Source organism: Mus caroli, unplaced genomic scaffold, assembly GCF_978045245.1.
Source record: "Mus caroli unplaced genomic scaffold, Mus_caroli_1 scaffold_12, whole genome shotgun sequence".
Taxonomy (NCBI): Eukaryota; Metazoa; Chordata; class Mammalia; order Rodentia; family Muridae; genus Mus; species Mus caroli.
In genome coordinates, this window is record NW_028227267.1 from 26,014,210 (window position 1) to 26,028,173 (window position 13,964).

Below are 13,964 nucleotides of genomic sequence, written 5' to 3' on the forward strand. Positions count from 1 at the left end.
CCAAATAGGAGGCCCAGTTCGGTGTTTTGTGATGATGCCTCCAGCTCCCAGCAGGCTTTGAGGCACCTTGGGATCTCAGCGTCCACCGACGGCCTGGTGAGTGAGCACAAATGTGAACCAGCCCCTCTGTTGCTCAGCCGTGGCTGCTGTGCCCACTGCACGAGCCTAAAAGGGTGAGCCTGTCACTTCAAGTAGTTGTTGACTTTTGTGCTCTAAAACGTAAAACAAAGGCCCTCTGATTTTTCTCTCCTCTTTTTCTCTCCCCTTCTTTCTCTTAACTCAAGGTTGCTCCAAGCACACTCTGCGGTAAGAAGGTAGGCTTTGTTTCTTACCTGCACATAGTCCTTGTATATAGATGCATACAGCTCCTGTCCTTTCCTTCTGTAATTCTCGATGCAGGACACAAAATCCTGGAGAAGAGAGAAAGGGAGGCACAGCTTAGTGATATCTGGGAGACTGGACTACATGCCTCCAGTCTGACCAGTTGCCGTAAGAAATGATGGCCAAGATGCTGGTGGCAAAACCAGTCACAGTCTAGCGATTTTGCCTGTGCTGATCCACTAACAAGGCACATTCACAGCCACACTGTGTGTCCCTTTCTTTTCCCACCATGCGAGACTCAGCCCTCCTCTTTAGAATAATCACCAAAATGTAGCCTCAGGTAATCAATCTGTTTTACCACAGTAAAGAGGCAGCCAAGAGAGGTAAGACTTGAACAGGAGGTTGGGCCACTAAGTAGAAAGTATCCTGTAGAGAGATAAGTTTAGTGGGGTTTATGGCTCCAAGGGGGTGGGTGCAGCTGGAGAGTTTATAATCTCTAAGTCCACCAAGATGTTCCAACATGGGAAACAGGGCAGTAAAAAGAACCACACTTGGCTTTCTGCATTTGCAGCCTCCTCTGGCAGCTGGTAAGGAGAAGCAGGTTGATATGGAGAAGCTGAGACGGTGAGAAGCTGAGAAGGTAAGAAAGGGCTGCTGCAACCTTCTTTATTTTGGAGACATCTGTAGGATGAACACTTAAAGGTGGGGGTTTCTGATAGGTTTCAATTCTCAAACCCACTGGTTTCATAGTCCATGTGCTTGTTAAAGTGGGATGTCTACATAAAGCATTTCTGGGTACCCAGACAGATGATGGCTGTTTCAAGGAGTCGTGGTTATAGAGTCAGCCTGCTCATGAACCAAACTAGTGGCTTCTGACACACAATAACATTGTTTTTATTAGAAAACAAACGACCAAAGGACAAAACTACAGTCACTACTATTTAGTATTTGACAGCTATTCTCTTGAAAATGATCCAATGGAATAAGCTATCACCAGTGAAACAAGTGGAGGCATTTGTTACCGAATGTGACCAAAACCAAGAGGTGACCTGTCAGGACGCTGGAAAACCTGGATCCATCCCTGAATGTCACAACAGCCAGGGAATTTTCTGATTAGGCAGCTGATGACTTGAGCATGCCTTTTTTATAATGTGTGCCCTAGGGTTTTTATTGCTGTGATAAAATACCATGACCAAAATCAATCTGGATGGAAAGGGTTTTTTTGTTTGTTTGTTTGTCTTGTTTTGTTTTTTTCCACCTTACACCGCTCAGGTCACACTCCATCACTGCGGGAAGTCAGAGCAGGAACTCTGACAGACACCTGGGTGCAGAACTGAAGCACAGACCACGGGAGAGCACTGTTTACTGGCTTGCTTCCCCATAGCTTGAGCACACAGAAACCCCTGCCCTGGGTTGACACTGTCCACAGTGAGCTTGGCCCTCCCACACTGAACATTAACCAAGAAAACGCACTACAGATTTACTTACAGACCAATACTATGGAGGCGGTTTTTATTTTCTAAAATAGTGTAAATCTGGATTTTACTTATTCCAGAGCCAGTGGTGTTGAACAGCATGTTTCTCACTCTAGCACACTTACCCCATTGTTTCATTGTAAACATTCTCTTGTAAAATCCCTTTCTGTATCAAGGCTCCAACCTGGACCTTTCTCTCTCCTTCCTTCCTTCCTTCCTTCCTTCCTTCCTTCCTTCCTTCCTTCCTTCCTTCCTTCCTTCCTTCCTTCCTCCCTCCCTCCCTCCCTCCCTTCCTTCCTTCCTTCCTTCCTTCCTCCCTCCCTTCCTTCCTTCTTCCCTCCCTCCCTCCCTCCCTCCCTCCCTCCCTCCCTCCCTCCCTCCCTCCCTCCCTCCTTTCTTTTCTCCCTTCCTCCCTTCTTTCCTTCTTTCCTTCCTTCCTTTTTCTTTCCTTTTTTCTACCCTGATTAAGGTTTCTAGTTTCCCTCCATCTACTCCTCCTAGTTCCTCCTCCTCCCCTCCCCTTCATTCTCCTCCCATCCTGATCTATCTTCTTTCTTTCTCTCATTAGAAAACAAACAGGCTTCTAAAGGATAATAATAAAATAAAATAAGATTAAGCAAAAGCTAATACATTTGAGTTGGACAACACAAACAGAAGGAAAGAAGCCCAAGAGAGAGCACAAGAAACAAAGACCCACACATTCACACTCAGGATCCCATAAAACACTACACTAGAAGCCATAAGATAGATGTAAGGGCCTAGCAGTCCCCTGCAGGTCCTCTGCATACTGCCTGGGTCTCTGCTGGGCTTTGTGCTTTGCTCCTGTTCATTGAAAGGGATTTGTTTTCTCTTGTCCTCCATCTCCACTGCCTTTTACATCGCCCTTTCCACTTAGAGATGGTTTTCTTTGTTTGTTCTCTTTTCTTTCTTCTTTCTTTCTTTCTTTCTTTCTTTCTTTCTTTTTCTTTTTTTCTTTTTCTTTTTCTTTTTTTTTTTGCAACTGAGGTGTCCTCCCAGATATGTCTAGGGTTATGCTGACAAAATCTTACTGGCACACTGAGTAATGAAATGTTTCAACAACTATGAGATATAGCTCAGGAGAGCAGTCTTTCTAATGTATGTGACACGCATGCTATATAATGAGTGTCTCAGAATACAATATGGATTAAAGTCTCTCTTCTTTATGCAACACAGAGAAAAACAATTTCATGTTACAAAGTAGAACTATTTCACTGACTAAGATTTCAGGTGAGCTTTAAAAACGTTGCTATTTATTGTGTCTTAGTGTGCTATCAAAGGAAAATGCCAATATTTCCTAAAAAGTAAATTGTTACTTCCTCCCCAAGTACACAGACATTGAATTAAAGGTATTTATTAAAATATAAAATAACACATTTTCTCAGTCTTTTTGTTTTAAAAATTGTAATTATTCATTAGGGCATCTTTCATTTTTACAGACAATAGAATTCTCATTAGTATTGAAAATTAATTAGTAAGTGCACTATTTTTTGAATTCTGGTTTAGTTTCCTTTACAATAAATGCCTAAGTAAATAATAAACAGGGAAAATATCCAAATGGCAAGTATGTAAAGTAAGTATTTTAACAAAGAGAACCGATAGCTGTCACCTATAACCAAATAGGTGTCACAAAATAACCTAAGTAAATAAACCTTTTGGCTTGATTTTCCAATAAATTTTAAGGATGTGAGGTGCTCCAGAGACCAAAAGTCTTGAGAATTCTCTTTACCACAGAGAAGATGAATTGTTGCTGTGTGCAAGGACACCATAGAATCTTAAAAGCATAATTGAGGAGAAAGACGCTACAAAAGAATATATATGTTTCTACTTTCTTTACATAAAATTTAAAATGTGGGACAATAATAGGTAGCATTCAGTATATGCAGAATTTGGGGCTGAGGGGTGGGGGCATGAATGGGGGACACCTAGTGAGGCTAGGGGCCAGAATGCTGCTAGCCTCGGGCTTTTTATCTGGGTGACAACTATATGTTCTCTTTGTTAAAATACTTACTTTACATACTTGCCATTTGGATATTTTTCCTGTTTATTATGTTCCAATAAAACAGAAAACTGTTTTTTGGCAAATTAGGGAAACAATATAATTTTTAAAATCCAATTCTGGGAGTAATGAGTGTAAGCTGATTTCTTTCTCTCTTTCTTTCTTTCTTTCTTTCTTTCTTTCTTTCTTTCTTTCTTTCTTTCTTTCTTTCTTTCTTTTTAATCTTGTTTGCAAAATTTCTTCAATTTCTGTTAGATCATTTGTAGACATTTGTGAGTGAAGCAAAGGTTATGATCAATGCTAGTGAAGTAAGTGTTGAACGGCTCACAGCTGCTGCATTAAAGGCAAGAACCCCGACTCTCGCAAACGCAATGCCTTTGGCAACATGAATTAGGTAACGAGGTTCTCTCAGGGACCCTTGAGATAAAGCAGATACCTTCTGATAGCAACTTTGTCACCTGTCAGAAAGAGCAGGGCCTTGTCTGACTCCTTAAGGAGGTGGGGGGGGTGAGAAACGGGCCCAGCCATACCTGCTTCAGCAAGATGATAGAAAAGGCTTTGCATTGGTCTGGTATTGTAGGATGTGAGTGTGGCAGCAGAAAGCAGGGACTTAAGACATCTTGGTTCCTGGCCTTTGGCAGCCACACCATATGAATAAATCAATTAATCTTTCTAGAACCAAATCCATCATTCGTGGCAATATAAAGTGGCCAGCATCTCCTTAGTCTATCTGCTAAGCTGGTATGAAGCTGAAATGGGGTTGTGGAATAGAAGTATGTTGTAAACTGTCACTCAAAGAAATCACAGGTATAAAAATACCAGAATTGTAAATATGATCAGTTTGGGAGAGAAAGAAACAGATTTAGCTACTCTCTTCAAAGGTACACTCATGGAAAATTCTGGCATTTGTCCTTAGCTGTGGGACACATGACAGCTTCCTCAACAAGCTGTTTTCTATGATGTTTTGTTTTGTTTATTTTTTTACTTTTTATCTTCTTTTGTGGGGGAGGTTGCAAAGGCAGAAAGTGGATAAGAAGGGGCAGGGAAATGAGTGGGAGTGGGGTGCACTATGTGAAATGCACAAAGAATCAATAAAGTGTTAAAACAAACAGACAAACCAGCCAATGCCCTGTCTGTAGCAGCCGTGGCCAAGGCTGTCTGTATTCCTGAAGAGACACTCACTCATGTCCAGTTAGATTCGCCTCTCTTGTTGAGCACACAAGCATTCACTAAGCTTCTATAATCTCCAGGCTCTGCAGTATAGAGGTGAACCACATGTCTGGCTTGTAACAGGAAAGATAAAGCCTCAGGTGATGGTGACACAGAAGAGGGAAACCTCCTGAACCAAAGTTCAGATGAGGCTTTGTGGATGTCACTTACTCCTCAGTGTCACCACAGAGGTCTTACATAAAAGTCTGATTTAATTCACCTTTTCCTCATTTTTAGAGCATCAAGTTCAAGGACCACCAGTAAAGAAGTGTTCGTAGGAGCTGGTGACTGTATGAGAGGCAGGAGCAACTCTAAAGTTTCTGGTTTGCTTACCCAAGTGAATTTAAATCTGATAAGCTTGGAAAAGAATAGGGGAGATTTAAAAACAAGAGAAAAAGAGCAGACTTGACTGTATGATTAAAAAAAAAGCCGGGCGTGGTGGTGCATGCCTTTAATCCCAGCACTCGGGAGGCAGAGGCAGGTGGATTTCTGAGTTCAAGGCCCGCCTGGTCTACAGAGTGAGTTCCAGAACAGCCAGGGCTACACAGAGAAACCCTGTCTTGAAACAAACAAACAAACAAACAAACAAACAAAAAAAGACAGCTGGGACTTCCCAGAGGAAAGCTCAGTAAAGTGGATCAGGTCAATATGGATTTGTGAGCTATTAGCAGTCAGGGATTAGTTAAGCCTCCACACACCATTCCTCAGAAGAACAAGGTGGGTACTGATGGGACAAAGTCTGAAACCTAAAGAGCCCTAGCAAGATTCAGACCAAAGGCTTGGACAGTGGTAAGGGAAGCATAAGGAAGGGTTCAAGCTCAATGATTGCACAGAAGAAAAAGTGAGGCCAGGAAACAGACGTGAGTCCACACTTAGAGAGTGGGCTGCAAGGCATTCACAAAAAAGACTCGATCGGCCATAGCTCAACTAGTGACGGGACAGAAGAACGTGGACATAGCCAATAGGAACAACACCTTTGAGAAGCTTCACTCTGCAAGAGAAGAGAAAGGAAGCCAGGGACAAGGTCACAGGCTCCAATGGTTAAAGACAGAATTGAGCATTCCAGGAGTCAACCAAGAGAAGAAGAAAAACTTTAAACCCACATTCTTATATACATAGTGCTACGTAGTTAAGTCTGGGATGATTTGCCTGTTCTGAATATTTAGGGATTTTTTTTTCTTGCCTTCATTCCTTAAATAGTACAGTGTAACAACCAAGCACACAGAACTGGCATTGCAGCAGGTGTTATTAGTAATCTAAAGATGACTTGAGGCATCTAGAAGTTCATAGGCTAGGCTCAAATATCTATTACACCACTTGATGTAACACACGGGAGCTTCCGTGAATAGTGGAGGGCCCTGTAATCAATCTAAAACATGTGCCAAGGGCTGAGTGCATATTAGGCAGAGGTGAGGCATGGAAAGAGGAACGGCAAGGTCAAAAAGCAAAGACAAGAGGAAGGTCCCTGGTGGCACAGGATATGAGCAACGGCAGAGAGAGAGCCCCTCATGCTTGGACACTGAAGGGAAGAGGTACAGCTGGGCACATATGTGGATTAGAGGTTGGTGTCACCTGGAGAGTGAGGTGGTTCACCCCTCAGAGTCCCCATCTCCAGTACAGAGAAGTATGAAGTCTCTGCTTTCTCCCTGAGGGCTCAGCAGGAGTCCTGGGAGACCTGCAAATGGGAGGGGGTCTGACCAGCAGCTCGGCAGTGACGTATCTACAAGCATGGAGAATCCAAATGCTGCCCTATCCTCTCTACTGACAGGCACAGAGCACTTGGCAGCTGATAAAGGGGTCTGTATGTGAATAGCACATCTAATAGTCAGCTTCCTCATAAGTCTGTGCTGCTGTTACTCCTATTAGCTGAATCAGACACTGAAGCAAAGCGAGGATGATTGACTGTAAGCGGAGTGAAAAAGAAAGGCATGTTGGACTGTCTCCCCCATTTTCGCCTCCACCTACGGCATCTCCCCAATGCTAAACAAACTTTAAGTGCCTCTGACCTCAAGCTGAAAAGCTGTTATCCACAGGATGCAGGGATTTGTCAGGAGATTTGAGTCAATTCAAGGGCAGAGGCCCATCTGCCTGGACAACAGTGGACAGAGCACACTGATTAGGGACAAATTCACACCAGAGTTTTGTGTCACTTATGGGAACTGAATAGCCTTTGCTTAGCAACTGTCAGTCTGTTAAAGAACTCAAGAGCCTCTGAAGCAGAACAAAGGGTCTCCGAAGGCTCCTGGAGGCTTTAACAGAAGGTACCCAGGGCCCTGCTTTCTCCCAGTCACCTTAGGGAGGAAGCAAGTGCTTCAGGGTAGAAGCCTGGTTCTGAGATGGGGAATGGATTACATCCCATCATTTTTAAGTCACTGGCCACAGCTTGACGATGTCGCTTTGCCAGGGGTATCCCTGGGGCTGGCCTGTTGCTGGTGACACTATTGTCCAAAAGGGAAGCACCCGCTCTCCGCTGATAGGAGTCATTTGGCTTGTGTGCATGAAGGGTCATTAGTCCTGTAATCACAGTTGTGTGTCCTCCAGAAGGGAAAGGCTAATAGCAGAGGGCGGAGGCTCAGACCCCCAGTGCAGAGACTCTGTTCTGAGTCCTGGCTTCTGTGGCTCAGCACTGTGCTGTCCTTTAGTGTTCTGACCACAAATTTCATTGCTGATAATTTATCCCAAGGATATTATCAGATGTCTGCACACACACCTAGATGGCCTTTATTTTTATTTTTGGCCAACCTATTTATAGAAGCTGACAATGAAACAATTTACATGTCTACACTTAGAGGAAAGCTTTGGCCCTGTCACAGAAGGCTATGCAGCCATTGTGGACTGTTCACACAAAGGGTTGTCACAAGTCTCCGCAGTAAAGATGGACGCTTCCGTTTGCTACTTTAACCAGATGCTCTACACAACAGTTCACTGCAGCTCTAGCATCAGAGAAAGCTCTAGTGACATGGGAACCACGCTCCTGCCAGGGTGTGAGTTTTTGATGGGAATAGAAAACAATAGGCAATTACGATGAAAACAATGACAATTATATCTGCATGGAAAAGAAAATGAAAATGCATATAAATTATAATATAGATAGTAAAAACATTTATATACATATATATTAATGAAAACATATATATGTATGTATGTATGCATGTACCCACAGACATATATACATATACATACAGACATTAGTGCTCTTTGGCCATGAGTTCTAGATCCTCCCTCCTGTTTTTCTGTGATATCAGAGTTCTTGCTGACTCTGGGCTACATGAGAACAGGGGGATGTGTCCTTAAGCTCTTTTTTAACCCGATCATAAAACAGAACATTCTGGATAGCGGCTGCGCTGGGAGCCAGAGTAACCAAAGCTAAGGCCCTCTGAATCCATGGCCAATTTGTAACATACATGCAGGATAAGAGTAAGTGATAGTGAGAATGAACTTGCTATTTCGGGTCAGGTGGATCTGAGAGTGCTTCTCACTGCGACTTAACTGGGATTTTTTTCTGAGGACTATACACAACAGAAATGGTAGGATGCTTTAGGAGACAACTGTGATCAAACATTTGTGAGTATAGGCAGTCTGGATCAGTGGTAGACTCCATATCCATTGTCTCAGAAAAACTGAGTACCTCCCCAACAAAGCCCCACCCAAACCAAACAACAACAACGAAAACATACTTGAGGTCAGGAAAGGAGATCAGGAGGGTTAGAGTAAATGCAAATATGAAGCCAGTTACGAGCAATATGTTACAATGACTTGAAAACAAGGCACGTCACCTGATGGGCTTAATGGATCATAGCCCTAATTCTGCAATAAATATAGATGAGTCCATACTGAGATAAATAAAAGATGGAATGGATACATAGATGGAGGAGAAAACATAACCCTTCCTCGCAGGAGAATCTCCAATGACAAGCCTGAGGCCATCCTGCTTCCGCAGGCGGTCGGGCGCACTCACTCCTGCATTTTATGGGTGGGGTGGACTTAGTGGGTTGAATTCCAGGGAACGGGGAAGGAAGAAATAAGCAATGGCAGTAGAAAAGGCTGGCAGATACAATCTCACAGCGTGATGAAGGTTGACACCGTGTGATGATGTCACATGACTATCAAATACTCATTAACACCACCTTTCCAGACCTCTGTCTTCTCCTTTCCAAAGTGACCCCAGAAGAACAGTAAGCAAATAAAATTTGGCAGACACTCTAAAAAATAGCTGGCTGGTATCTCTCAAACCATCAAAATCAGAACAAGAACAAAGACTATGTTGACTGTTGCTGGGCAGAGGAGGCTAGGGGGTGAGGCTGACAAGTCCATGCAGCGTGGCTCCTTGGTGACCCTGGATTAATGGTAAAATGGAGAAGACAAAGTGAAGTCTGGAGCTGAGTCAGTAGCCATGTCCCAGTGTCAGACCCTTGGCCTTGACAGATGGCTACAGACGAACGAATGTCTCCTCCTCACCACCTCACAGGTAGAAGATGTGTTACAGACCACAGGTTTCAGCATCGCGGCCATATGAATTTTGTCTCCTTTTCATTGTTGACAACTTCAATTTTCTCTGTCTCACTGGCAATGTGAGTACGCAGCCCTATTGGCTGGGGCTGAGGGGCTGCTCACAGAAAAAAATAAAAGATATTGAACACAAGCCTTGTGTGCCTCAGTGTTCTGTGTGATCTCGGATTGCCAGAGACTGCTGAATTTAGTAAAGAAATCCTGTAAGCAAGATGGCTACCCAGCAACTGATGGGGGGTAGGTGTGTAAGGCATGGAGATGTCAGATTAAGTGGCAAATTTACAGCCTGGGCACAACAGAGTGGGGTCTAAAGGCCTTCATCACGCATACGCCACTGACCATAGCAGTGTTGTGAAAGTAAAAATATTTTCAGACCACAGGTAACTGAAACTACAAAGACCAAAACCATGGACGAAGGGGATGGCTATACCTCAACAGTGCCTATATTTTACATCGTCTTGAGTCACACACAGCAGAGCAAATAAAGCTGACATAGCCTGAGTTGTGCATTCTTACAAAAATCCGGATGAGAGTAAATAATAGGAGCAATTAATAAGAAAGAAAAAACTTAATGTAACACTTTCCCCATTTGCTGACAAATCCTGTGTCATGTCTGTTTGTGCTTTTAGATCCTAGCTGCTCACTGTGAAGAACACAAGAATGATAGAGCAGCCTGGAGTCTGCCTCACTGAGGGTCTGGACGACTTAGGCCAGGAGATTTTCTTACTCTCAGTGCCCAGATAATTGCACTTTTCTCTGCTGTGGAGGCTCAGCCCCTGGATTCTTAATAAATGTCAAGCAATACCAGAGTAATAATCATATTTCCAGCAATAATGACAAACAACTGGGGCCCAGAGTGGGTGAAGAGGGACCGGCTCACCACAGTGCAATTCATCTCTTGTTAAACTCACTCACATATTAATTTCTAAGATGAACAGTGGGTTCTAATTTGTCTTTTTTTGAACTGTGATGTTTTTATTAAATTCAATCGTCATGAGTACATGGAGAATGACTACTTGAAAAAAAACACTCTAGTGTAGCCAGGAATAAAGACTTTAAAATTGCAAGATGCAAGGTGTCTTGAGGAAGCAAGCCAACCATTTCTTCTTCCTCAGGGTGTCAGGGCTTCTGTGTGGCTCAAGACAGCTGGAAAATGTCACTAGGCTGGCCTTTCCCTAACAGCGTATTCTTGCTGTGTCTCTGAAGTCCCACTCACAAGACTCCTCCTCAGAGAGGGACAGACATTTAGGAATTACAAGAAGAGACCCAAGTGAAAGATGGACATTGAGTTATGTCAAGGAGTTTGCAACTCAAGGGAACACATCTGAGGCTTAAGATACTGTAAGGGGCTGGACCGTGTCCCAATCCCTGGTTCCTCAGAGTACCAAATGGGAGGGGGAACCACCAAGTGGACAGAGGAGGAAGCTCCCAGGGAAAGCACATCAGACTTCTGCTACAGCTTCTGGACCAGTGACGGAATAAGTATTTATAGTTGATGCTGCCCCACATACAGCATTGTGTTACGAAGGTCTGCGCTGTGTCAGCATCCTTCATGCAAAAGTGATACAGTTTGGCAGACTCTGGAAGATTTGCAGATCCATGAAGAGATATTATGGATAACTCATACATATATATCACAAGCCAATCTATGCTTCATATAAACCCTATGGCCTCATGGGCAAGTTGATGTATTTTCAGTGTACCCCTGTTTGGGATGCAAATTGTCAAACAGGATCAGGTGTGAAGTCTCCCACTTAGGGAGCAATGTTGGTGCTCAAAAGGTCTAGGGTTGGGGACTTTGGCTGCTTTGGTTTTGGAGGTTCAGTCTAGAGCGGGTGCTTTCACTCCAAGCAACGCCTGACACTGAAGCACCTGAACAACACTGATGACGTGTCATGGACAGAGAGAAAGAAAAGAGGAGCTAGAACTCACGCAGAAGATGCCTTCGGTAAGCAGACTGAGGACCCTTAGCCACGCCTGCTTGTTGCTTCCATCCTCAGAGTAGACCTTTGCTCTGTATTCTTAGGACAGCTCTGGCTACCACCCAGGGCCCCAAATGGAGCTTTCTGAGAGACACTCAAACACACCCACACAAACACTGGGGGGGTGGTGCTACCCATAGAACACTCACCAAAACTGTTATCCTGATTTATTCTTGAGACCCACACCGGGGCTTGCTAGTAGGTGCCCATTGTTGATCCATACCAGATCTCCAAATCACCTGGTCAGCAACCAGTTTTCTTCTCCCTTTGTCTGGATGCTCACAGGGATAGCCATTGTGGGGAAAGAATGCATAAACAACAGCCACCCTTTATCTGGGCTTTGTGCTGACTCCAGAGCCTTAGAGATAAGCAGGGCATAGTATTTTCCCAATATGGATGTGAAACTCCTGAGAAGAGTAAATAAGACTAAGATGTAGTAGGCCAGGCTCATGTTCAGTCTAGACAAGGTTTGGTGGGCTGTCAGAAGTAGCTTTGTTCTTTAAGCATAGGAAAGGGGATTGGCCAATGGATGGAGGAGGCTCTAAGTAGAGAGGACCACAAATGCCCAAGGGAAGAAAGTAAATTCTTGCAACAAGGGGAGGGTCTAACAGGATCAAAACATGACTGCAGATCCGAGTCTGTTCTAGACATCGTGCGACCTGATGATGGTTTTTTAGCATGTGACAGGACAACCAATGGGTATGATCCTTAAAAAGTCACAGTAGGGGAGTGAAGGCAAGTTGAGGCAGGGCTAAGCTGCCAGGCAGGGGCTACCTGCAGAGTTCCTCCTGTTCCCTTGGTCTCAAGCCTAGGCCCTGTATCAGGGTAGCAGCAGTTACTGGATGAGACATTAGTATGTGAAATTTCCAATCTCCCAGCACAGGGTGGTTCCCAGGAAACTGGGCTTAGATTGAAGCTTTGACTTACTTATGTCTTTATAGACCTTGTATTTATGATCCTAACTCCTCGGAAACCACTTGCTTCTATTATGTTTTTTAATCTCATTTCTTTATTGAATGCATCTTCATTTAAATGTTTCATAAATAATTTGGAGAGTGAGTCAAAATATAAATAAATACATAAAACTAGATATGGCACTCAAGTCATTCCGAACTGGCAACCGGCCCGTAGGCAGATGGCCATGGTCATAACTGACTGTCGCTTTGCGTCAGAAGGGGCCACTCTTTTTCCCACCAATCTGCCTTTATACCCTCTTTCTCCCTCAAGTCTCAAGTTGAGTTCTTCCTAACCCTGCTTAGGTTCTGCTTTCCTTACAGAAACCTCTCATGCCACAAGTATTTTACTTACCTATGTTACAGTCAGGGGCAATGCTTTTTGTTCTTAGCATCCCAAACCCCAGCCTGAACCAAGAGTCTGTGTGTGAAATGCTGGAGGAGGGACTAATGGAGAAGAGCCATGACAGCCAAAGGTGAATGGAGATAAAGACACAGAAGTAGGACTCACAGAGGATTATGTCCCTCTCTGACCCTGGACAACTTGGGAAGTTGCTTAGCAACTGGTTCCTCTCCCCCTCCTTTTGGTCCACACCTCCATCTGATGTCTACACTCAGCCGGAGGAGCCAGTCTGTAGCCTCAAGGTCATTCTCACCCTAAGACCTTGCTACTAGCTCTTCCTTCACCCCATTATCACTTCCCTGAGAAGCCTTCTAGAACTCTCTGACAGAGCAGGCATTTCTCCTCTGGTTGGTTGATTCTACACATGGCTTCTTAATCATTCATTCCTTTGGTTTTCTGTCTGGCTCTACTCAGAGAGAGGTGTCTTTCTGTTTTCTCCACTGTCGCCAGTCTAGGGTCCCTGATGCTAAAGTCTATGAATCCAAATTGGTCCAATACAAGCTTTCTCACTTGCATTGTTCTTTTTACTCAAAGCTCCCAGCCACTGCTTTAATATTCTCTGCTAGGGTAGGACTAGCTGGTAGATTAGTAGCCAAGGACCCCTGAGTCTTGTGCTCAGCCCATTCAAGACCAGATCTAAAGGCTTTCTTATACTCTCCTCATACTGTCTTCTATGTTCAACCTCTCCTCTCTTCTTTGTCAGGCCAACGAGCCAAGTTTGCACCAACCCCCATCAACAACGGCAAAGAGAAGAAATTTTCTGAACTTCCCGTTCTGAGACTTTGAAAGACTTTTTTAATTAACCAAAATGGTTTCTCATAATAGATGGGTCCCAGGACGAGAACGCGGCTGTAACTCACGCGACAGGCGCCCCAGCGGCCGGGCTGCTAGCGGGGCGCCTAGCGGGTTGTGAATGGCAGCAACGCCTCAGGAGGGCCCCAGCCTGATTCTCCACTCCACGACCATCTGCCGTTCTATCATTTATATAGTTGGGGACACTTCTGTCTTTGGGAACAATAAAGCATTTTTTTTTGCTTTGATGAATACATTTAAGTCTTTAAAATGTGAATTTAGAGAAATCAACAAAAATGTATG

General features: G+C 44.0%; 1 protein-coding gene across 3 annotated transcripts in view; it reads right to left on the reverse strand.

Moving 5' to 3' along the window:
- The window catches only part of Wdfy4 (WDFY family member 4), a 219,146-nt gene that overhangs the window by 88,140 nt on the left and 117,042 nt on the right, over positions 1–13,964 (reverse strand). For all 3 annotated transcript variants that reach the window (XM_085828543.1, XM_029469142.2, XM_085828542.1), the window contains exon 40: positions 333–410. In XM_085828543.1, the coding sequence (XP_085684669.1) occupies positions 333–410 (78 nt within the window). The remainder of the gene's footprint in view (positions 1–332; positions 411–13,964) is intronic.